Genomic DNA, 26,196 nt, shown 5'->3' with positions numbered 1-26,196 from the left:
CAAGTCAAAGGCTCACTTAATTAGAGTGGCAGAGCCAATTCCATGTTTTAGGGAATCCATGGCAGACCAACCCTAATATTAGCAGAGGTTACCTAATCTCCTAATTTGGGAGAAGTTGAGTCAGGGTGGGGTGGAAAGTGTTGCAAAGTATCATTTAATTTATGTGTGAAATCATTGTGGGCCAGCCCTGATGTGATGAACTGCCTCCTGTATAGTCATAGAGCAGTGATCCCTGCAAATACATTGCTGTTCAGCTGTGTTTCAAATAATTGTAATCTTTTACCATGCTCTAGAATTACATAGCAGAAGGGACACTAAAAATTAAAATGCTACAAAAAGATATTACTTAAGGGGGTTGCAAGATTGTAGCTGGCCCTGTCAGCATGCCTTGCCAGATGCCCAAGAATTCAAAATGTTGACAAGAGTCATCTAGAACAACATGCTTCAAGCAAGATCTATTGGAAGAATTTACATAATTTTAAGATGTTGCTACATCAAAAGGAATTTATGCTAAAACTAAATCCCTGGTAAGAGTTGTCATGCAATGTTGTTACACAACATGCACAAACCGTGCAGAGGTTAAGGTGTTGGCCTAGAAATCAGAGACTGTGAATCCTAGACCCGCCTATGGCTTGAAAAACTGGCTGGGTGACTTTGGACCAGTTATCCTCTCTCAGATGAACTCACAGGGTAGGGGCTATGGGGAAAATAGGAGGAAGAAGTAGTATTGGTATGTTTGCCACCTTGAGTTGTATATGAAAAAAGGAGAGTAAATAGAATCTTAAGAGACTAAATAAACAATTCCATTGTTGAAATCAGAAGGGTAGAATAGAATAGCTATTTACTGAGATCACTGCATTTGTCATTCTTATTTGCAGAAATTTCATCAGCTTATACCTGATTTTTCTTCACTCCCTTTTCTTTGACCTTTGAAAATTTCTCTGTATCTGAAGAAGGTACCAAAGTTTACTTAGACCACATAAAGAACTATTCTGTTATCATTTGCAAGTGCTCCAAGCCATGCTGGCTAACCTTAGGACAGTGTTTCTCAACTTGAAGGTGTCTGGACTTCAACTCCAGAATTCTCCAGCTAGCAAACTTCAAAACAATTTAATTCAGTTTCAAGCAAGGACATCTCCAAGTTGTCAAGGTTGAGAAATACTGTCTTAGAAAATTTATTGGGCAACAAAGCAGAACAGAGGTTATGACTTCCTTCAAGAGAGGACAGTAGGTGGAGAACAGGTCTTGTAGTACCAGTTGCCAGCAGCAAAAGACCTTTGGGACTTTTGCTCACAAATGGGATAGGTCACCTTGCAACAAAGGAGTTATTCTTTGCAACTGCTTTCCCCCATTTAAGTTTGCCACTGGCAAATTTGCAGAGGGGTGTTTTAAATGTGTCTAGCACTCCAGGGTATGACTGCTGGACTAGCGCTTAAAGTACTCCTGCAGCTTAGCTGCTGCAATGCCTAAAGTGGAAGCCAGGACTTTCTCTACATGTACCCACAGATCTACTGAAAGCCTGCTGGACACGTATCAAGAACACTGCTGTAATTTTGGCAACTGCAGTGAAGCCCTGAAAAGGTTGGGTGACTTTACTACAGGGGTGCCGGCTGCTTTCTCCACTGTTCAGCTGTCCCCTTATGGCTTCAGTGCTACGTGACTATAAAAGCCCCTTTACACTTAAGCACTGAGGGTGGACATAGCACCTTGCTGTGGGGGGAGGGGAGGGAGATATCCCTGCAAGTGACCTTCCTATGGAAAAGCAAACCTTCTGTGGAAGGAAAGGAGAACCAGAATCAAAAGCCCCACTTCCCTTTCTTCTCACTCTGCTTTTCCTGCCAACCGTAGCCTGATCAGGCAAATTGGAGAGATGGGTTTGGAGCATATGGAGAGAGCTCTGATTCTCCTGCTGTCAAAGGGCAAATGGTAATCAGATGCCCAGGCACATCAGGTAGCCAACAACAGTGAGGCAGGTCCCCACCCTGAATTGAAAGACTGACTGTTCAGCGTGGTTTATGGTGGCAGAAGCTGGCACATTTTTGAAGTGGAACAAAGATGAGCAGAGGCCACATTTGCAGGAGTGGCTTGAAGATGTTTGCACAATTCACATTCTCAACAAATGTGTAAGGCAGGAGAAGCAGGTGGTTCCTTATACTGAGAAACACTCTTTAGCAAGCACAGAAAAGGCTCCTTAAGGATGACTGTGGAGGTTATAGTGACATCACAAAGCCTACATTTTAAGGCTATATATCAAGGTTTCTTGCTGTGCAATTGTTCAGTCATTTCCGTCTCTTTGTTACTTTATGCCAGGACTGATGGTTGTAACTGAATTCTTGTAAGCTTCTGCTTGTGTCATCAGTGACAGCATCTAGCTACCTTGACTTCTGTCAGCCTCTTTTTCTTTTTTTTTTTAACAAAATTTTATTAAGTTTATATAGATAAGGAAAAATAGGAACAATACAGGTATGGTAAAGGAAGGGGTGGAAGGAAAGGGGAAAGGGAAGGATATAAGGAATTAGGGTAAAGTAAGGATAGGTACAATCACATATTTCAACAAACAAGCTACCGTCCGGATCATAATAATGAGTAAATATCATATTCAATCATTTTTACCAGAGCTTGGACTATAACATATTAGAAACAATTAGTAAACAAATACGTTGATCTATTAAGTAAACACTACTAATAAAATCTCAAAAAATCCTAACAATCAAAAGTAACAAATGAGAATCAGTAAATCAGGAAAAATAATCATATTATCAAAATGTTAGTTAGAACTTGATTAAAAATCAGTCATCTATTCTAAAATATTGAATCCTTCCAGTTCTAACGTGTCTCTAACCATTGATAAAAATTTTCCCAAGTTCTAAAATAAATTGAATCATCTTTTTCCTTCATTTCTAATGTTAGTCTATCCATTTCTGCACACTCTAAAATTTTAGTAATTATAATCTGGTCAGATGGTAAATTCTCATTTTTCCAAAATTGGGCAAATACTATCCTTGCAGCAGTTAAAACATGCAATATCAAGTAATCATTCTCTTTACCATAATTAGGTCTTAACATTCCTAACAAAAACAATTCTGGTTTAAATTCTATGTAGTTTCATCATCTTTTCCAACCATCTATGCATCTTAGACCAATATTTCTTAGCGATAGGGCATATCCACCAGGCATGGTAATAAGTGCCTGGCTGTTGTTTACATTTCCAGCAGATATCCAAAACATTTTTAAACATTTTCGCTAATGTCAGCCTCTTTTTCAATTGCCCTTGAGTTTTTCCCAGGCATCAAATTCTTCACATTATGAATCCAAAATACTTAAGCTATAGCATTATTGCTTCTAGGAAACAGTCTGATTTTACTTTCCTACTAGACTCCTGTGGTGATTTAACCAGTTTAGTTTTGTGTCTTTATTACTAATGTTATGTTCCCTTGTTCTTTTATCTGTTTTCTTTGAACTACCCAGAGAGCTCCAGTGACTAAGCATATAACAAAGAAATGCAGCTAGCATTGTAGGTGGCATTTCTGCTACTGTTTAAATACACACTGAGCGGGGAAAAAATCATGAAAATACTTTTTGTACATTTTTTCATTATATATTTTATAATTATAAAAATGATATTGAATAACATCTGTTAATTTTTAATCAGCAGCAAATAATAGCCTAATCCTTTGGCAACTTAAGTGAAGCAGAAATGAATATCATTATGTTAGTGAAACCACGCTCACTAAGTCGCTCTTCTCACACAAATATTCTCAGGCACATTCATCCTGTTCACTTTTAAACTCATTCACAATCCATCCATGTATTCACTCAAACATATATTCCAAGTGTGACTCAGCTGAGACCCCGAATTCCCATGGCTGGATACTTTTCACTGGCAGTTTAAAACATTTTTTTACTATGTTCTTGAGATGCACTCAAAAGTCCCAGTAATTATTATACTAATTACGGAATTCTGGAAATTAAAGACAGTATATCTTACTGGTGCCCAGGCTGGGCTCCCACAAATAAGTATCACATTTAGATTCAAACTACTATTAGACTAGTTTTAGTCCAAGTATTTCAGCATGTTGAGATTGCAGAATTACTAGCTATTTTTCCTAATAATTCATATTTTAAAATGAATACTTTTCAAGTTGCCTTTGTGTCACTTAATACAGAAATTAAGAAAAAATTTTACAAAACAGAAAACTCAACAGGACATTTTAAACACACAGGAATTTTATTAATAGCCGCAAATTAGCTCAATAAAATAAAATAATAGACTTAATGTTGGAGACCAGATTTCAAATGTAATAAAGGGGATTTTTTAAAAAACATGATAAAAAAACAAATTGCCTTTCTTGAAGTATAACAGATGGGAAACAAAGTTTATTTTTGAAGAATTACAAGAATTGTGGAATTATTGTTTCCCCAAAGCTAAATGAAAAGCATGTTAAACACATATTTAAAGGATAAATAAGCAAAGCAATATCATCCTACTATATAAATATCCCACTATACTTTCATACTTAGGCATTAGAACAACACTTTTAATTAGCAGAACTTTCATTCTAAGGCCTTGAACCAGTAGTTTCTTTGCAGGCCAAAATCTCATGCTGGCAGGAAGGGATAATATTAATTAAACACTCTTACAATACTGATAAGGATATCTTATGACTTCTTGACATGCAATCAGCATTTCTGATGGAAATAGTTTTTTGCACAATCTGCTTAAAGAACAGTTCTTGGAATCTTAATAATAATGATAATAATAATAATGATGATGATGATGATATAATAATGTTGGTGTTGTTGATGATGATGATGAGTTGGAAGGGACCTTGGAGGTCTTCTAGTCCAACCCCCTGCTCAGGCTGGAAACCCTATACCAGGGGTGTCAAACTGCTGGGCTGTGGGCTGGATGCGTCATGTGGAAGCCATGCCGACCCCATTGCCGGCAATGGCAAAACCGGCCCGATACGTCGAGAGTTTGACATGCCTGCCTGCCCTATATCATTTCAGATAAATGGCTGTCCAGTCTCTTTTAAAAACTTCCAGTGTTGCAGCATTTTCTACTGGAGGCAGGTTGTTCCACGGATTAATTTTTCTAACTGTCAGAAAATTTCTCCTTAGTTCTAGGTTGCTTCTCTCTTTGATTAGTTTCCATCCGTTGCTTCTTGTCCTGCCTTCAGGCGCTTTGGAGAATAGCTTGACTCCCTCTTCTTTGTGGCAGCCCCTGAGATATTAGAACACTGCTATGTCACCCTTCGTCTTTCTCTTCATTAAACTGGACATACCCAATTCCAGCAACCGTTCTTTCTGTTTTAACCTCCAGTCCCCTAATCATCTTTGTTGCTCTTCTCTGTACTCTTTCTAGAGTCTCAACATCCTTTTTACATGGTAGTGACCAAAACTGGATGCAGTAGTCAACTATTTTGTACACCACTAGTTGGATTAATATATATTACTACAAACCAAATGTTTTATGAGATTATAATTTCTTCCCTATAAAAAAAATTCTGTTTTCCCTCCCTTGGCATGTGTAAGCTAAGGCAGCAACCATCACTTCCCCATTGTTGGTATGAAAATTGAATGGATGCATCCATAAAATCACCAGAAGAGGGGTTTAAAGGGACTTTGTCTTAAAGTTTGCTGAAATGAATACATTTGATAATAATTTATTTGGAGTGTCTCTCAATTTCTTGTTATGTAAACAAGATTTGGATAAAGCCCTTCATCATGATAAGAAATAAAAAAATTAATTGTACCAAACCAGAAATAAGTAAAACATTGCATTTATGTGAAACCTGAAAAGGGTCTGAATTATGATTCGAATAGCCATAGCTAACCATGCACACAGGTAGTAAATCTACAGGAGCTGGGAAAAAACTATTAGAGTACTCTGTATAATTTTCTTCTTTATTAAAAGCTAATTATAACCTTTAAGGCGACTTAATTTTATTTACCTGTCATCATGTTTCATAAAGGAAATACTAACAAAGTAACCAAAGGAAGTAATAAACTATTTTCTGAGGAAGTTACAGCTGAAATTTGGAGAGGAATTTGAATTTGGAGAGGCAGCTTCCATGTTTAACTTTACAACACAACTGAGATAAAAAAGAATTAACCAATTCAACGTAAGTGAATATGTCTACTCAAGGTTGAACTGTGGAGTATTTGGTGCTCTCTGAGCTTGGTTGCTTTCTTGCAGATGTTTCATTACCCAACCCAACTCAGTAGAGTTTGGCAAAAGATCAAAAATCTGTAGCGCCTTTTCTGGCTAACAGATTTTTGTGAGCTTAAATTTGTTAGTTAGAAAAGATGTTATCAGATTCCTGATTTTTTTTATCATCATAGACTAGCATGGCTTTCTTAGAGTTTGGCAACTGTTTATTGATTACAATATTCAGAAAAATTGTCTCCTTTATTATTATTACTGTTCATCACACAGTCAGCCAGATCTTCAGACTGGAGTTTGGCATTTTTGTCCACCTATTGAATTCTTCCCAAGGGATAGGCAGATATGGATGTTTGATAGTCTTACAGATATCGTCACAGGATGTAAGATGTTCTGAGTAAAGCCGCTTTTTGCAATTGACTAATAATGAATTTGTTAATGCTGATATTTACATATTTTACTGGATTTTACTATTTCTTATTATTTCTTAGTTTTTTATACTATTATCATACCATTGGTACGTAGCTCTTTATGGATCTAATTTGGGCAATGTGAAGTGACCCGCTATATTTGGACAGCTGTGAAGCAACAGCAAATATTATGTAATTTATTATTATTGTGGTATTACTGGCAGGAGAGGCTATTGTGAAATTTTCTCATATTTTGTATCAAAATAATTGGCCATACCTCAGGCAGCCAGATATCTTGGGCCAGCCATACACCTAGAACTAGGGAATGTACAGTTACACACTCCTTTTTCTCCAGTTACTGTGCAACCAGTTAAGCAACATAGAGTTAAGAGTTATTACATCTCTCTGCTGCCCAATTTGCAACCAAAACATGATAACTCAATTCTTGTTTTTCTCTGTTGGCTTTAATTTCCAGTAAAAGGTACTGATTTTGGATGAATTTCCACTGAGCAAGGCCATCCAAACGTAACAACCTTACATAGATGTTCACAGTACAAACAAGCAAGAAACAAATTTACTTCCTCCCATAAACACCAACTAAATGTAGTAAAAATGTTAAGTTTTACTACATAGAACTTCCAAAATGGTCTATGAGAGAGAGTCTATAACTCAGATTCCCCAACTTAGTTAGACATAATGCCGATTGGTCGATGGTCCTAATTACAAGGTAGGATATACACAGGACTGAGGAGACTGGTTCAAGCCCGCATTTAGTTTAATAACTTCGGGCCAATCACTATACTTAGTCCACTTTAACTTGCAAGATTTTTGCTATAGCAATGGTCTTGGAGTAAGAAATATTATGCAGCTGCCTGGAACAAAACTGAGGACCTGGAACAAAACTGAGTTCACACAAGTTAGCTAAACAAAATAAATAAAATATCTGAACCATATATTCTGTATAATGTTCATAATGAAGAATTTCCCACATTCCCTTATTTCACAATGTCCAATGAAACTGAATGTAATGCTTTGATCCCATGGAAAATATTCTGTGAAGAACGTCTGATAAAAACTGAATATAAAACGTAAAATCTGTTAAAAAGAAAAAGAAAGAAGAGACTAAATTCTCACTGTTGGATTTTTACTGGAAAATTCATATCGATGCTGTATGCCTTTGTAAACATTATTTATTAGGATGGATCTACTGGCGTCCTTCTATAGATGAGGATTGATCAAGGGTTATCCTTAATTATTTGTCCACTTCTGACATAGATCCTTCTGCGTTCTCTCTCTCTCTCTCTCTCTCTCTCTTTTCAAATCACGACCCTCTTTGATTTGGGATGAGCTCCTCCTTGAGTAGAAACTGCGGCTCGCTGACTAACCTGCGCGCAAAAAAAAAAAAAAAAAAAAAGGTCGCATCCGCGCCTTCCCTTCTCCTTGAAAACGGCTCTCTTCGCGGGAAAACCACGTTGATTCTGCCGCAGGCCTGTTATTTTCCACTTCGCGGGAGAATAAAACAATAAACTTCGGGAAAGCAATGGGATCAGCCGTCGACGGATTAATATTCATGAAGCCGGTGATGTCATGAGAAGGAGAGCTGTGGCCTCCTGAAAGCGCCATTTCCTGGAGGGAGAAGCAAGAAGCCGAGTCCAAGACTCGCAGAAGGAAGTCGCGCCGGCCGAAGGAGGGAGCTCCGCGTCGGGGCCAAGCTCAACTCTGCGGGCTCGGCGGCCCGATGAACTCTGTGCACTGCGGGAGGGAGGCCAGCAGGGGGGGACCTTCCCGACTTGGCGATCACAAGCTCAGGGAAAGAGAGCAGAGCCGCCGGCCGAGCCAAGCGCTGGTGGGGTGCCTGGCGCTGCCATCTCCAGCCGCTTCTTTTCCTAGCTTGCCGTGCGCGGTCGCGTGGGTGCCGAGCCCCTCTTCGCGCCCAGCTCGAGGGGGCGCGGACCGCCAGCTTTTCTTTCAAGGAAGGGGCGTCGTTGGTTTCCCTTTTTTCCCCCTCCCTTATTGCTTTGCCGTCTGCCCGTTCTCCCTTTCTTCCTTTTCCTCCCCCTTGCTTTCCTCCCCGTCGTTAAAATTTTGGGGACCGAGGCGAGACAACCGCTTTGGAGGTCGCTAGGAGGATGGTGATAAAGATGATGAAGGGGAAGAGATGGAGATGAAGCAGACTATGCAGATGTGGGGACTCCTGTTGCTGTTGCCGGCACTATGGGCTCTGTTTTCGCGGGACTTCAGGGCTGTAACAGGTAAGGAGATTCCGCTCCTCCGAGTTTCCTCTCGGTTAAGACTCTCGACTTGTTTTTTACCGGTTCTTGCCCCTTTCACACTCTCCCGCCCGCTGGATTTTACCTTTCCCAAGTGGGTGTGCTCCCGGTTCGAGTTTCTTGTTGGGCTATGGGTCACTTCTGTTCTGCAACCGAGTGGATGAAGCGGCACAACCGGGTCTCGGGTTGCTTTAGAGTGGGATCCCTTCGCCTTCGGGCACTCCTGTCCCGACAGCCCTTCTTTAAAAACAAACAAACAAACCCAAATAGATTTGCGATAGAGGCGAATAGTAAACTCCCGTGGATAGTTTTCTTCTTCCTCCGAAGGGACTTCCAGCAGATAAGCTCTCCCTGCTGCCCCGGGTTAAGCTCAGTAGTTACAATGATTTTCCCATCTACTCCCAGTGCTGTGAGACTGGCCTGCATCTTTCCTCGTTGGAGCTGAAACAAATGATAAAATTGAAGGAAAATGTATTTCATTGTTTATATTTGTTTAATCGCTGGTGTTATTTTTTGTTATGATTATTTTGTAGATGATAGTGATTTCATGCCCATCTTTGTACATGTCAAGTTGAACTAACAGTTTGCATGCCAAGAATCTGATTCTTCCATTCCACTCCATTGCCTGTTTTCCCAATTCTCCAATTCTAACATTATTTGAAGAGTCCTTGGGAGAGTTAGGACCTCACTCCTGTGGAGAGCCTTCCTATTAAAGGCTTTCTAATTGGATGGATTCAGCCAGTTCTAAATGAAATGTCCAATAAGATGCTCTTATGGTCCCTGCAGGATGGCCTCATTATCTTTGTAGAGGTTTTAAGTGAGGATTTGAATGGATTAGCACATATGAAGGTTGAAAAAGTTACAATCTAAGAGAATGTTCATTCACAGATATTTAGTGTAAAATATATTTAAGTGTTTTGCCCTTAAAACCAGGCTCTATCATCAAGTCAGAGTGGGTAATCTGTGACTCTCCAGTAGTTTGGAACTGTAATTCCAGTTGTTGCACCAGTCCACCAGGGTGTTGAGAGTTGTAGTTCATCAACACCTGGAATGCCATAGGTTCCTCAGGCAGCTGTCCCAGGTAGATTAAGTTGTGGATGGTAAAAGGGCAGTGACTTGTTAGTTTTTATGATATGTTTTACCTGTATGGCAAAAGGGAAAGATACTTGGGGAACTTTTTGTCCATGTACCAAAATAATGACTTCAGGCACTATGGCTAGCTAAGGTCATGGGAAGTTGCAAGCATGCATATCTCAGGCAGCAAAATGTCTTGGCCTGCCATCTATTAGAATAAGAATTGTTGGCTATTTTAGTACTTCTTTATTGCGTCAACATCATAAACATATTTGAGGTCTTTGGCAGCTCTATTTATATTTCCATAATTGAATATTGGCTACAGCTCTTGAACATAAGGTTATCCTTTTTCTCTCTGTGACTTTATCCCAGGCATTCATCTTTATGGAAAGACAGGAGGTTAAAAAAAACTATTTACTTCTTCTACAAGTGATAATAAATATACCACTGACACAATGTTTTGAGGACTTGGATCACATCACCCTTTATATGCCTCATTAATGTTTTTGTGAAATACTGATAGAAATAATGTTATATCAAGATCTCTACTGCAATATCACAAATGCACAAATAGATTTTCCAATGAATCAGTAACATTTGTAAAATTATTGAAATTAATATTTTGTTTTCTAATTCAGAACAGGTTAAAATTTGGAAGTTATTTATTTAGGGAGCAACTCTATTATTATAATCCCTCACCCTCCCACTGTATTGGTGAATTATTGCAGTTTGAAACCCTAAATGTTGTCACTGGGTCATGAACTAATAATTCCAGGTGGGATCCATCTGTTACTAGTTTCCAAAATTAGCTGGTTAGGGTGACTGACTGAAGGCTGATGTCAGTACTGAGTCAAAATAATCTGTGGGCAGAAAATAAGAAGTGGACATAAATAGATAGAATTTTTTAAAAAAATAAAAAATCAACCTGAAAGGAAAGCAGTAATGCTGATTCTTTGGCATAATTTAAGTTTGTGGGTCAGAAACTATCCTGGATATTTTCTACTGGGAAAATATTTTTGAGAATTAATGTGGATCTTATCTTACTTGCAGACCTAGATCATAGTATCTGGAAAGCATGGAGATCCTTCCATATCTATGGACTCTGTAAATGCAGTCCTCAGTTGTACCTCTTTTGGGTAGCACAATCTGTGTAGTGGTTAAGGCATCGGGCTCGAAACCAGGAGACTGTGAGTTCTAGTCCCACCTTAGAACAAAAGCTGGCTGGGTGAATTTGGGCCAGTCATTCTCTGTCAGCATAACCTGCCTTACAAGATTGTTGTGCAGAAAATAGAAGGAGCATTTTATGTATTTGCTGACTTGAGTTATCTATAAAAATAATAAAGGTGGCATATAGATGATAGATAGATAGATAGATAGATAGATAGATAGATAGATAGATAGACAGACAGATAGATAGATAGACTAATTAGAGTCACTATGAGAGCAAGTTGAAAATGCTGAGGTTTTTGAGATTCCTCTAAATCAGCGGTTCTCAACCTGTGGGTCGCGACCCCATTTCAAACGACCATTTCACGGGGGTCGCCAAACAACGCAGTCTGCCATTTTTCCCCCTTTTCCTTAGCTGTGCTACTCCCTCTTATTCTATTGGCTTTTGAAAGCCAATAGAATAGATTCTATTCAAGAGACTCTATTCTATTGGCGTTCGAAAGCCAATAGAATCTATTGGCTTTCGAAAGCCAATAGAATAGACTCTCTTGAATATAGTCTAATTCTATTGGCTTTCAAAAGCCAATAGGAATTGTCCAGGCTGTCTCTGCCTTGTTGAGCCCGCCAAAAGTCCCAGTCTGCAAACGGTGCTGCAAGTTGTCTGCAGCTAAGGCGAGCTTTCTGGACGTTTCCAACCCTCCCTGCTGAGCAACTACTAAATGTAAGTAAAAGAAGTCCAGGGGTGGGAGGTGGGAGGTGGGAGGCCGGCGGGTGCAGGGAGGGTTGCTGGTGCACATGGGGCCTGGCGGGTGGCTTACCTCCCTTGGGCTGGGCCAGCTGGTGGCCCAGCCGGTGGTTGGCCTGCGCCCTCACTGCCACGTGCCATGGCTGCCCAGGAGCGCCTGGGCCTGCCTGCCGCCGCACCGAACATGCGGTGGCCAAGGTAAGGCTAGCAGGGCAGCGGTGGGCGCAGGGAGGGTTGCTGGCGCACGTGGGGCCTGGTGGGTGCCTTACCTCCCTTGAGTTGGGCCAGCTGGTGGCCCAGCCGGTGATCGGCCTGCGCTGTCGCTGCCGCTTGCCAGCTACGCCTCGGCCGGCGCAGGGGGCAGCACCACGCATATGCGGTGCTCCTGGCCCGAGGTGGTTGCTGGGCGACGGCCTGCGTGCACCTTCGGCCTGCCTAGCGTGCACTCCAGCCGCAGGAGAGGAGGCAGTGCATACGCACCTCCTCCTGCCCCACCCGCAGGAAAATACAGGTAGTCCTCGACTTACGACCACATGGTTGGGGGTCACGGCATTAGAAAGGTTGAGAACCACTGCTGTAAATGTAAGAACTTGAACCATGCATCTTTTTGACTAAGAAGTGTCCATCAGTCATCTGTAGCATGGAGTCATTAACTTTGAAATACTTTCCAAGTCTGCTTTCCCCAGCCTGATATACCATTGATGTGGTCACAATATCCTTTTCAGAATTCTGGGAATTATATTTGCATTATAGGTCAAGAGTAGGCAACCTTGGCTCTTTTATGACTCGTGGACTTCAACTCCCAGAATTCCATGGCTGGCTCAGGAATTCTGGGAGTTGAAGTCCATGAGTCATAAAAGAGCCAAGGTTGCCTACCCCTGAGCTAGGTAAAAGATGCCTGTTCCAAATTCAAGCAAACCTACATTGCAGTCATATATATCTGGCACCTAATACAATGGGAATTAGGGGAATATTCCTCTGATAAACATACATTTCTATTTTCTTTTTCCCCCCTCTTAAGAATCCCAATACTTGCTATCAGTAGACAATGTTTGCAGAAACAGAAAGTTAATATGCTACACTGCAAAAACATCTAGAAGGCCTTTGGTAATTATTAGTTATATTTAGCTGGTAGCTGCATAAGTAAACTGAAATGTCTTTCCTACTTTGAGAGAGAATAGTGGTTTACTGGTGATTAGGCCAATAGGAATCAAGGTTGGCAAGAGTGAAACTGGTAGAGAGTTCATTGCGTTGTGCAACTTCTTTTGTGTATTTCTCATACCTACACCCAACCATTTAGGCAGCTTTTATTTTATTTTAGGTTTAGAATTAAAGATCCTTGAATGCAAAAGATTTGTTAAGTTACTGCTAACTGAGAGCAACTTCTTATTTCTATAATCATTACACTGTAATGATACATTATTGACTATGCTTCAGTTAAGCAACAGTTGTGTGTCCACACATGCACACATGTGAATGAATGCTGTGTTTTTCCACAGAAAATATATACATACCCTATAATTTTTCCAAAATTACCTTTGCCTTAAGAGGTTATTCATTTTTCATAATCAAAAGCCAAAAATATACTGAACTTTATTTTTCCTTTCCTTTTTTCTTTTTGTTCTTTGTGCAGGGCTCTCCTTCAAATGTGAAATACACTTTGCTTACTTAAGATTTCAGCAAGAACGATGACTTAAATCTGAAGTTGTCTGCACAGATAGCTGTATTTGTTCATGATTATGTTTTAGCAAGTGGATTGCTGAAAAGCTGAGCAGTTTTGTTATTGCAAAATATTGCCTTTATTTCATAAGACTGTCATTTTATAAGGCCACTTTGTGTATATATGGCATGGTCACAGAGCAAATAGCACAGGGCTTTATTGCTTCAAAATGATGCACACTGAGAGGGAGGATGTTTTCTGCCACATGCTCACATGCATAAACATACATAATTTAATCTAATTTGTTGAATTAAATAATAAGGGGTTAGAGCATGTTTCCAAGTGTGTGATTAATTCCTTAGCCCAGTACAAAAAAGTGCTGTGTCTAAATGTTGTATATTTTGCCACCTTCACTGCTCTTAGCAATTTACTTAAGTTAAACAAACAACAAAGAAAACATTACAAAGAAAATGGCATGGGAACTACTGGTTTTACTGGCTGTTAAGCAAGTTAGAAATCCATAATAGAACAAAATGCTTTTATTCTGCAGAGGTTCCTTAGTTACACAAGTGTGTGATTTTTTAATTTTTATTTAATGTATTTATATTGTATACCAATATACTTTAAACAATTTACAATACTATAGTAAAATAACATAAAGCAATATATGAAATAAAATACAAATATGAACTGAAAAAGAGCAAAACTGGCTGCAATATAAAATAACTACAACAGGAGATTAGTACAAAGCATTTTAAAACCCCTAAAAGGTTTTATGGTTGAAAAAACTGGGAGTATTAAATTCCATTTTCCACTGGAAGAACTATAATGTGGTTGCCTGGTGCACATTTCTGGAGAAAGCAATCTGCAACTCAGGTATCATAATTAAAAAGGCTCTCTGCCAAATCTTACCATGTAGTCAGTGCTAAACTTTGTAGCATGCCATGTTGTTAGAACTTCAGCAAAAATGTTCTGGACAGTAGTTGGAAAATTTTGATAGAATATGCTACAGATGTTAAGTTATAATGTAGTTCCTTCCTCCCTTTCTCCCTCCCTCCTTCCTTCCTTCCTCCTCCCTCCCTCTTATACATTTCCTTGCAATCTGTTTGGCAATTAAAGAGCCTTATAACTGAAAAGAAAATTCAAATTCAGATATAAACAAACCAATAGGAACCAGAAAAAAAATAATATTGATTAAATTAAAATTTTAATATTGGTTAAATAGAAATGTTTAACTAAATACTTGATGGAAGACATTATTACTTCCAATAGAAGAGAATATATGTAGCTCAGGGTTGAACGGCAAGTCCTCGGTGTTTTCTGAATTTGGTTGTTTGCTTGCAGACATTTCATTACTCAACTAGGTAACTTCATCGGTGCTAGTGAGCATGGGGTTTGCTCTCTGTTTATATACAGTAGCTTGCCCTTCCATTTTAGTGGGGGTGTGGTTTCTCCTTGGTAGGTCCTTTTTAGGGTGTTGGCTGCTGGAGAGAAACTGGAGAACACATTCTCTCCAGCAGCCAACACCCAAATGAGCAAGGATTAATACCAGCCAAAACAATCAAGCAGAAAACAATACTCTAATCCAGTGATGGCGAACCTTTTAGCGACCAAGTGCCCCAAAACTGACCCTACCCCTGCCCCACCTCCTGCCCCCCCCCCACCCTGCCTGCCCGGAGGGCCATTCACCACCTCCAGGGCCCGCTGCAGATCGCCCAGGCAGCCCAGCAGCATCATGGCGGCCATGCTCTCTGCCCATGCCCCGTAGCATCAACTGTGTGCGTTGGGGCATGAGGGCAGAGTTGCTGCCTGGCTGCCATGTCCTTGGCTGTGCTGTTCTGCATGGGCCACGCTCCGGGGCGATTCTCCTCCAAGGAGGCTGCTGGTGAGGAGAGGGTTGCGGGTGGAAGCAAGGCTGGGGCAACAGCATGTGTGCCTACAGAGAGGGCTCCGAGTGCCACCTCTGGCACCCGTGCCATAGGTTCGCCACCACTGCTCTAATCAAAGGGGAGTGAGGATTTCAGGTTTTTGTATACAATGAATTTTAAATGTTGTAAGCCAGTTAGAGTCACCATGTTTGAATTGGGTGACCATGTAAATTTGTTTAATAAAGAAATACACTTCCAAGGAGAAAACTGCCACCAATATTAGCAGGGCAAGCATTTTCTTAGATCATGGCACTTTTGATAATTTGAACTGGATTTTTTTGTTCAAAGTTTTAGAAGATATGAATGTTGGAGGCAAGTTAATATAAGTTTATAAATTTGCAGATGACACCAAGCTGAGGGGAATAGCCAATACTTTAGAAGATTGGCTTGAGATCCAGAAGGATCTTGACAGACTTGAACACTGGGCCCTATCTAGCAAAATGCAGTTCAGTGTGAGAAATGTAAGGTTTCACACAGGCAAAAAACCAAAGGCACAGATATAGAACAAGTAGTACATGGCTCAACAGCAGTAACCCTGAGAGGGATCTAGGAATCCTAGTGGACAATCACTTAAATATGAGCCAGCAGTGTGCTGCACTGCCAAAAAAGTCAATACAGTCCTAGGTTACATCAGTACAGAGATAGTATCAAAGCCACATGAAAGACTAGTGTCACTTTATGCTGCTTTGGTCACAGCGATACAAAAAAGATGCTGAGACTCTGGAAAGAATGCAAAGAAGAGCAACAAAGATGATTAGAGGGTGGAGGCTAAAACATATGATGAATGGTTGCAGGAACTGGGTATGTCTAGTCTAACAAAAAGAAGGACTAGAGTTGACATGATAGCAGTCTTCCAATATTTGAGTGCCTATAGTTAATGTGAGATACAAAAAGATATAAGACAAAGTTGCCCACAGTCTCTGTTTTGTTTATTTCAGTTTTTGAAATATCAAATAAAGGTATACAACAAGTTGACAATTTTTGTAGAAGATTTGGTTTTGGCAGATTCCTTAAAAGAAATTGAGTAAATTAAAAATAGATTGAAAGAATTTTAGTGACTAGTAGGTTTCAAGGTTAATAAACAGAAGACAGAGATGTTAACTGAAAATATGAAGATACAAGATCAAATAGAATTGAGGAATAAAACAGCTTTTAAGATTGAGAAGAAGGTAAAATATTCAGTATAACTGACAAATATGATGTTATCTTATTTCAAGATAATTGTTAAGTTAATGAAGTCAAAAAGACATGTTAAGATGGGATCAATTACAATTGTTATTGTTAGATAGAATTTCTGTGACTAAGATGAATATTTTATCTAGAATGTTATTTTTGTTTCAGACAATACCTGATGTAGCATTTAAACAATGACAGAAGGATATATCTAAATTTGTATGGCAAGGAATTAAAAAAACACGAGTTAAATATAAGGTATTACAAGATGTGAAGGAAAAAGGAAATTAGGGCCTAGCAGATTTGAAACTATATTTTGCAGCCTGCTATTTGATTTGAACGAAAAGTGTATGTTGTTAAGAAATAGAAGGTTATTGGATTTAGAAGGTCACGATTTGAAATTTGAGTGGCATTCGCATAAATATAGATTTTAAAATTCTTTTATCTCAGATGGGCTATTCTTAGAGTATAGAATGAATTTAACTGTAGAGGTTTTTAAGAAGAGATTAGACAGCCATTTGTCCAGAATTGTATACGGTCTCCTGCTTAAGCAAGGGGTTAGACTAGAAAACCTTTAAGGTGCCTTCCAGCTCTGTTATTTTGTATTTTATATTTTTCTGCTAGTGGAATTCCACTGGTGCAAAGATAACACTATATTTATGTAATTATTTCTTCTCCGTCATCCCAAGAGCAGTTGGATTGATTCTAAGACTTACCATTCCACTCGATACAATTTGAAGAATTTATTGGAGTATGTTAATAACGATGCACTGCTAAATAGAATGGAATTACAATCATTTGGATTTATTTAAAAATATATTATTATTGTTGTTATTGTTATTATTATTATCTATCATGGTATATTTTTGCCATCAGTATGCCTGAAGTATAAAAAAAAATAACATTGTTCAATTATATCGTCTTATACAAAATAGTTCCAAAAGTAACCAAGATGATATAAAGCTACCAAAGATCTAATAATGACCAGGCAATAGTCTACTCTAGTGGCTGAAATCTCTCCTGTCTTGAAGCTTAGTTATCATCTAATTTATTTTCTTCCAAGCAGTATATCTTCATCTTTTCCACCAATGCTTAATACATTACACTTCAGAATATGTGGTCTGTTAAAGGTCTTCCTTATACATGTTCATGGTCTCCTCCCGTGACTTTAAAAGTGTCTGATGGCCCTGAAACATACCCTGAAGAATACATTTATTCCAATAGAAAATGGAGAAACATCACCACCTGCAAATGAATTAGTGACACCTTTCCAAAGAGAGATGAGATCAGCATTTGGCATGCATCCTGAGTTTGGGGGTTGCCTGGCTACTGGTTCAACTAATTCCTCACTACACATGGAGTGTGTGGGGGGGGGGGGAGAAGGAAGAGAAAAGGAGAGAGAGAAATATGTTCTGAAAGTGGCTGGTTTCCTTTCAGGGCTAGCATTCAATCATACTTTTCTATCCATAGAATTTTCACACAGTTTAAAAGCTTTTGCAATTAAGAGATGCTATGAACTGAATGGCCCTCTGTGTGAATGGTTTTTTTTTTCTTCCCATAAGAATAGTGCTTTCTTTAAAGAATGAATATTACCTGGGAGTCAAAAAGGATCCAGAGGGAATTTGGGTGGAATTTTTCTATTGTTCTGAGAATAATTCTTTCAAAAGCATTAACTATGCAGTCTTGCCAGTATACCTACTTCATCTGCGTGTACTGCTGCAAAATTGCTACTGGGCTTCATCCTGCTGATTTCCAAATTGGCACATTGTTGAAGAAGTCCTGCGTAGTTTTATTCTCCTTTGCTATTTCCTAACTGGAAATTCAGTGTTCCTATCCTGTAATTATCCCAATATCTATAAAAAGCTTCAGATGAGGTGCATTGGAGTGGTTGTGCATTTAGTTCTTTGACTGTGTTACCCTACAGATCAGTAACCTTGATTGATCTGCTGTATTCCCAACCTTTCCTTTCTTCTTTCCAGAAGCAAAAGGGGTTGAAATGCCAATCAAACTGACTGTGTCCCAGGGGCAGCCAGTGAAGCTGAACTGTAGCCTGGAGGGAATGGAAGAACCGGAGATGCTGTGGATCAAGGATGGAGCTGTGGTGCAGGGTATAGACCAGGTGTACATTCCAGTAAATGAAGAACACTGGATAGGCTTCCTCAGGTAAGAATGAAATACAGAACAGAATATGTTAGATCAATCTATGATTAATGCTAATATTAAAGATTAGTTTATTTTGACATTTTCTGTGGAACATTGTATGTGGGGAAGGGCATTTGTGATTCTCTCGTCCTCCCTTATTTATTTTCACAGCAGTCCCATGAAATAATTTAGGTTGAGCCTAAGGCACCAGGTAAAATATCCAACTGGGCAATTTGTTTCCTGGATTTATTCTTTATTTGCTTAATATCTCATGAATCGTAGCCAACAACTCTAAGATGGGCAGACTTTCACATCCAATATAGAATTCTGGAAGTTGAAGTCTACAAATCTTGATGTTGCTGAGATTAGAAACACTGATCTAAACTTTTCATGCTTTCTAGTTCTTTCCCCATTTTTGTTGCTAATAATTTATAACATTTGTACATACTATTGAAATGCTTAAGGCACTATGCATTCATTATTTAGTAGCAATGCTTATGACAATACTGAACAAGTTCAGTATAATTTCCCCCTCCTCCCATAAGACAGCCTGAGTGAGAATTATTTGCTATAGGCAACAGTGGGCAGCTTTTTAAGGACTGCATTTTGGAGGGACAAAACTACTGTGAGAATGCTAAGTGGGTGGATTTTCAATTTCTTCCTTTGTTGTAGGAGAGGAAAGTCTCTTTGTTTTTTGTTGGTTTGCTAAGCTTATTTTAGGGGATTTGTGCCTGTAGCAAAATAATGGTAAGTGGTGTTTCTGTCTATAACAGTGATGGTGAACCTTTTAGAGACCGAGTGCCCAAACTGCAACCCAAAACCCATTTATGCATCGTCGGGTTCCGGCTGGGTGTGGCCATTGGCTGGGCGTGGCACATTGGCTGGGCAAGGCTGCGGTGGTAACGGCAGACTGGGTGGGACTAAAAAGTTCAATCAGTCAATTCCAATTTTGCAAGAACTTTTTTTTCCCGCGAGAAGTTGAAATTGATTGATTGATTGATTGAACCTTTTATAAAACCCAGCTGAAGGCTTAGAATTGGGCCACAGCGCACGTGCCCACAGAGAGGGCTCTGAGTGCCGCCTCTGGCACCTGTGCCATAGGTTTGCCACCACTGGTCTATAGAAACTCTCAGTCATCCAGGTCATGGTTGTCCCGAAGTGGTTTTTCAAGAGGCAACTAGACTTCCTTGTTTTTTTGTTTGAAGATCTTTTGCTTCTCATCCAAGGACCTTCTTCAGCTCTGACATCTTCAAAGCAAAACAAGAAAGTATAGTTGTCTCTTGAAAAAGCACCTTTGGAACAAATGGTATTACTGTTTTTCAAAATTATGGTAGAGGGACTCCAGGGATATACTGGGACATCCATGAGAAGGGGAGATATCAGAAAAGTCAAGATGGTAGTCACAACCCACAGACCTTTGATTGCATGGCTGCTATTGCCATTATGACTTTTAACAACACACACACACACACACACACACACACACACACACACACTGCAGATATTCTTGGAGTCAGAAAAAGGAAGTTTTTGGAGCTTTTATTTATCCCTGTGGCTTAAGGAAAACTATTTTTGCAACCTGATCTTAAGAAGCCCATTTGAAATATGTCCAACTGTACGTCCAACTGGTAAAACTTCACAGTACCATCTCTCTGTCAACCACCCAATCTTTTTCTTTTCTGTACCACTCATCCTTTCCATTTATTAGAATTTCTTGATGGCACTTGCAGGACTAGGAATTTAAGAAAGGAAGAAACAAAAGTGTTTTGATAAGATAGACGGTTTGGTGGGTGCCAGACAACTTACCTGTAGCACATTTGTGGCTATGGATAACCTATTGCAGTGATGGCGAACCTTTTAGAGACCGAGTGCCCAAAAACTGGCCCTGCCCTGCTCCACCCCCTGCCCCATCCCTGCTTCACCCCACCCTGCCTGCCCGCAGGGCCACTCACCGCCTCCAGGGCCCGCCGCAGATCGCCCAGGCAGCCCAGCAGCACCATGGCAGCCACACCCTCTGCCCACGCCCCGCAGCATCAACTGTGTGCGATGGCACGTGAGGGCAGAGTCTTGTCTACGCTGCCTGGCTGCCATGTCCTTGGCTGCGCTGCTCTGCATGGGCCATGCTTGGGGGCGATTCTCCTCCAGGGAGGCTGCTGATGAGGGGGTCGCGGCAGAGGCAAGGCTGGGGCAACGGCATGTGTGCCCACAGAGAGGGGTCCGAGTGCCGCCTCTGGCACCCGTGCCATAGGCTCGCCACCACTTACCTATTGTAATCACTGGAAACAGAATATGTTTTGCAAATACATGAAAATAAAGATAAAGGTGGATCTATAAATGCAGTTTTCTTGGCAACAGGAGAAATGCAGCTTTGTATGCCCTTCTCTGGGGCTACTTTTTAACTTCCCAGTTTGACTAAACACAGCAATCTTCCTGGCAGTTCTAACCAGGCCTAGCCCTACTTCTAAACCCAGACCCAGTTGTGTGGGTGCTGCTACTTACTGTGTGTAATTTTTAACCAGGGGTCTTGTTTTTTACATCCTGGATTCATACATAAAATAAGAGGTCATTTTTATAAGTAATAGAGAGGCAGAATATTCCAGTGCAAGAATGCAAATTGACATTGAATTGTCCATTCCCAACCTCTTAGCTTTATTAGCTAAGGAATCCAGAAAAAAACTTCCATTTCCCTCCAACTTTAAGAATGCATGAAAGAGAATTTGCTTCTGAGATATAAGTAAACATTTCCTTGACATTGTTTTTTTTCCCCTTTCACATTCTTTTCTCCTTGACTTTGATTAAAAGGAGAGAGTTTAATTCAGGCTGTACTTCTTAGATCAAATATGGGTTCTGTTGAGAGAAAAAGATGTGTCATACAAACCAAGCCTTAGTCATCTCCCACAAGTAATGTCCCAGTGTATTTACTCCATCATTTACTTTAAGCCAAGCGTGCAATACTTCAGACAGTTGATATAAAACATAGAAAAGATGCTTAGTGTGCTTCTGTGTATGTGTATAAAAAAACTTGAACCAGTTTTCCTGGTGCTTTTGTCAGATGTATTTGAGAAGAAGCTATCTGGAAATATCCCCTTTGAAGCCTTCCAAATAAATAGTTTCTTGAGATTTGTAAATTGTCAGCAGAGCCCTTGAAATTTTATTATGCTTCTGTAATGAAATTGATATCTCAGTGTTTGCAGGAAATTAATATTTCAGTGTTCTACAGTGACAAGCTTTAACGTTTGTACCTCAGGCAATCCTAACTAAAGTCTCCACTGGAGACTTCGGGTTACGTTGGTTGAATAATACTATATGGAAGGGCAGGGCAGGACAGACAGCAAATTAATAGGAAAATTAGGGAAACCTAAATATGAGAGTAGACTTCCTGTCTTAATGTCCAGAATGTGGGTTTAGTTATTACAAAGCTGGACACTGTCCCTAGTAGAAAGTTTGATAATTTTAAGAGCTAGTGCTGAGTGGTGGATAAGGCATTGAACTAGGACTGGGGAGATTCAGATCTAAATCCATCCTCAGTCATGGAAATTCTGGCATATATATATATATTTGACCACTCACTTTCTCTTGGTTCAGCCTACTTTACCGGGTTATTGTGGCATGGAAAAAATGAAGGCAGCTGCCCATGAACATCCACCTGAGCTCCTAGAGAAAATGATATATATATTACCATGCAAATTAATAGCTGAGAGTAGAATATTTCTCTTGGATCAGGTTTTTAAGATGTCGCCCCTAACAGCTTCTACAACAAATTGAAGTGATGCATTTCCTAAATGTTGTTATTATTTACCTGACATCTGAGACAAGTATATAAGTCACAGTATTTGCATCATGACATCACGCATGCTTCATCATTTATTGCCTTGCCTCACCATCACCACCCCTTGTATCTCCTGTGGACATCCATGGCTGTATCTCATCCCAGTGAAATGAGTTATACTCCCAAAGGCATTATAATAAGAAAATGATTAGTTTGTTTGGAGCTTATTAAATTTGAGCTATGCTGAGTAAGTTCAAAAAAATCACAGATCCTTAAGTAATTTCTTTTATGAAGGAACATTTGCTGTGTCCCGTTCACTCTTGTAAAACAAACATATTTGCTCTCTCTGCATATTTCCAAACTTCAGGTTTAGGGCTGGATAGCTTGGCAACATCAGACTTCCTGGAACCAGTGAATGATTTAACTTTCTCAAAATCTTCAGACAGGAATTGCACAGTTAATTCATGTGGGCAGTAATCCTAGATTATTACTTACCTTCCATTGGTGCCAATTTTTCCTAAACCCTTTTGAAAAAAGATCTTTCACTTCATTCATTGCAGTGTTTTTGTTTCTAGAGAAAATTTCCTCAACCAAATGTCCTCTAAATGTTTTGGGATCCCATAATTTCTGACCAGCATAATCAACACTTGGAAGCTGTGTTAGGGAAGGCTGTTCTAGAACATAGTTCTATCACTGCTGCGTAGTTCCAAGGGATAATTGCTTAGTTAATGCCCTTCTCCAAAAAGCTCCCTCTGCTTTCTGATCTATTCACAGAAACATTTTTGGGTGAAACCACCTGAAGGGGAACAACTTTGTTTATGTGTTTTTTTGTTTGCCACCCATCTCAGCCATAAGGTGATTCTGGGCAGCTTATAATGTTGTAGGATTTAATTCAGTGGCAGTGAAAACATCTTGTTTGCAAAATGGTTGCAAGTTTAACGCTTGGCAATTTTAGTCTAGATGGCTAAGCTGGAAATGTCTTCCAGGTAGAATCTGCTAGTCAGAGGAGATAGTTATTGACTAGATTTTATTTTGAGATACAGTTTGATATAGTAGCTAAGGCATCAGGCTAGAAATGAAGACTATGAGTCCTAGTCCTAGTCTTAGCTAACTGGATGATCTTGGGCCAATCAATTTCTCACAGCCCTAGGAATCAAGCAATGACAAACTACTTCTGAAATCTTGCCAAGAAAACTACAGGGCCTAGTCTGGACAGTTGCCAAAAGTCAAAACTGACTTGAAGGCACACACATAAAAAATGTTTCATTTATTTCATTGATGCAGTTCCCTTTCTTCCTTTTTAAAATGTTCGGGGTGGGGAAAAACAATAACACTAAAAAGGCTACATTTTTCAACTTGTCACAAATTAAAATTTTCTGGAAAAACAAAAGAATTGAGAGATATTTTATATCAAATTTTTGTTTGTATACAGTGTTATTTACCATTTTATATTCCCCTTTCAAACTCTCTAGCTTGAAGTCTGTAGATCGGACAGATTCTGGAAAATATTGGTGCCAAGTGGAGACCAATGGGAAGAAAGAGGAATCACAGCATGTATGGCTTATTGTGGAAGGTAAGGGGCCATGTTGCTGACTTCTTCTGAGACGGTTGTTATAACTGTACATGAAGGTTGTGAGAAGAGATTGCCTTGATTAATGTTAGCTAATTTCCAGGGTTTGGGCACCTATGACCAAAACAAGCATACTCTCATAATGAGCCAATAAAGAGCCAAGTGGTGGAAGGGGGCAGCTGTTGGCTATTACATAATTTTTGTTATCTTTGGTAGTACAGTATATGGAACATTTCCAGTGCTATTTCCAGACTTGTATTTGAAAATGTGCATAGGAAATTGCTAGAGCGTGGCAGTCGGCCTCTGTCTTCACAATAGAATAATGAGATGAGTATGTTGGTGATTATATCAAATGTGGAGGAAGGTCCAGAGAATTTTCAAGATACTGACTTGCCACTTCTGTGTGAGGAGAGATTGGTGTCTTTCTCTGTTTTAGTTCTTAGATATATGTTATGAAAATCAGGGATAGGGAGATCACATATTATTGCCTGTGGCATTGATTTTAAATATATGGCTTAGCTTTGTTAGGAAATTCCAAAGGATCCCAGTCAGTTACAGATAAATGTTAATCAGATTAAGGAGAGGCAGGAGACTGTTAAACACAAGCTAGGGATGTGTTCAAAGGTCAATAGCTATGATCAGGAAGAAGTTGGAGTTGAGTATTAGATTTGGTAGATCATAATCAAAGAGACAGAGGATGAGGTTTAGTGGAAAACTGGGCTGGAGAATTAATGTTAGATAAAGTCAGACAAGCTAAAACTAAGGAAAAAATGGTTTGGATAGATCAGTGATGGCGAACCTTTTAGAGACCGAGTGCCCAAAAACTGGCCCTGCCCCTGCCCCCGCCCCCGCCCCACCCCCGCCCCCGCCCCACCCCGTTCCACCCCCGCTTCACCCCACCCTGCCTGCCCGCAAGGCCACTCACCACCTCCAAGGCCCGCTGTAGATCGCCCAGGCAGCCCAGCAGTGCCATGGCGGCCATGCCTTCAGCCCATGCCCCACAGCATCAATTGTGTGCGTTGGGGCGTGAGGGCAGAGTCTTGTCTACGCTGCCTGGCTGCCATGTCCTTGGCTGCGCTGCTCCGTGTAGGCCATGCTCAGGGGCGATTCTCCTCCAGGGAGGCTGCTGGTGAGGAGGGGGTTGCAGGTGGAGACAAGGCTGGGGCAATGGCACGTGTGCGCACAGAGAGGGCTCCGAGTGCCGCCTCTGGCACCCATGCCATAGGTTCGCCACCACTGGGATAGACAGTTCTTATAAGTAAATGCTCCAGTCTGCTTGGCTGGTTCAGGAACCAGAAGGCTGGTGTCCCAGGAGGGAGATTGTCTATTGGAGGCTCTGATTAAATATCTCACATGGTGTCTTACTGCACATTAAATTTTAATGGTTGTGGGGTTTTTTTTCCTCCTGGTATCACTGTTTAGATTTTTAAATAGTCTATATTTTGATAGTTGATGAATGTAATAGGATCTTAGCTGCTTATTAATGCACCTGTGCTTTTAACTGTAGTGAAAGTGTGTTGGAGTAGCATATAGGGCAGTGATAGCGAACCTTTTAGAGACCGAGTGCCCAAACTGCAACCCAAAACCCACTTATGCATCATCGGGTGCTGGGTGGGCGTGGTTCATTGGGTGGGCATGGCCCATTGGGTGGGCATGGCTGCGGTGGTAATGGCAGACTGGGTGGGACTAAAAAGTTCAATCAATCAATTCCAACTTTGCAAGATCTTTTTTTTTCCCGCAAGAAGTTGAAATTGACTGATTGATTGAACCTTTTTTTTTTTGCACACGGCGGCGGAGGCCTAAAGTGAAAAGGTTTTATAAAACCCAGCTGAAGGCCTAGAACTGGGGTGATGGCACACGTGCCACAGAGAGGGCTCTGAGTGCCATCTCTGGCACCCGTGCCATAGGTTTGCCACCACTGATATAGCGTTTTATTCATTCGTTACTTCTGTTTAGATGGATACTTGGTAGTTTATGCAGATTGGATGGAGGGCATATTAGAGAGCCTTTGGCCTGGTAACTGTATATCCGTGAAGTCCGAAGTTACATGATTCATAAAGGATGAGTGGCTTCCTTTAGCTTACCTTGGGAGGATCTGTATGGGCTGTAATTATGGCTATGG

The 26,196-nt window shown here is 40.2% G+C and overlaps 1 protein-coding gene across 2 annotated transcripts in view; it reads left to right on the top strand.

The window, feature by feature from the left end:
- The first annotated feature begins 7,993 nt into the window (after positions 1-7,993).
- Positions 7,994-26,196, top strand: part of TYRO3 (TYRO3 protein tyrosine kinase) — a 72,467-nt gene continuing 54,264 nt past the window's right edge. The window contains exons 1-3 of one of the 2 annotated variants that reach the window (XM_039323891.1): positions 7,994-8,828; positions 18,573-18,756; positions 23,977-24,077. In XM_039323891.1, the coding sequence (XP_039179825.1) occupies positions 8,735-8,828; positions 18,573-18,756; positions 23,977-24,077 (379 nt within the window). In that variant the 5' untranslated portion in view covers positions 7,994-8,734. The remainder of the gene's footprint in view (positions 8,829-18,572; positions 18,757-23,976; positions 24,078-26,196) is intronic. The other variant, XM_039323890.1, reaches the window with a different exon arrangement.

Source organism: Crotalus tigris, unplaced genomic scaffold, assembly GCF_016545835.1.
Source record: "Crotalus tigris isolate CLP2741 ecotype Arizona unplaced genomic scaffold, ASM1654583v1 scf7180000024286.1529876, whole genome shotgun sequence".
In the NCBI taxonomy this organism is placed as follows: Eukaryota; Metazoa; Chordata; class Lepidosauria; order Squamata; family Viperidae; genus Crotalus; species Crotalus tigris.
This window is presented reverse-complemented; position numbering and strand designations above follow the sequence as displayed.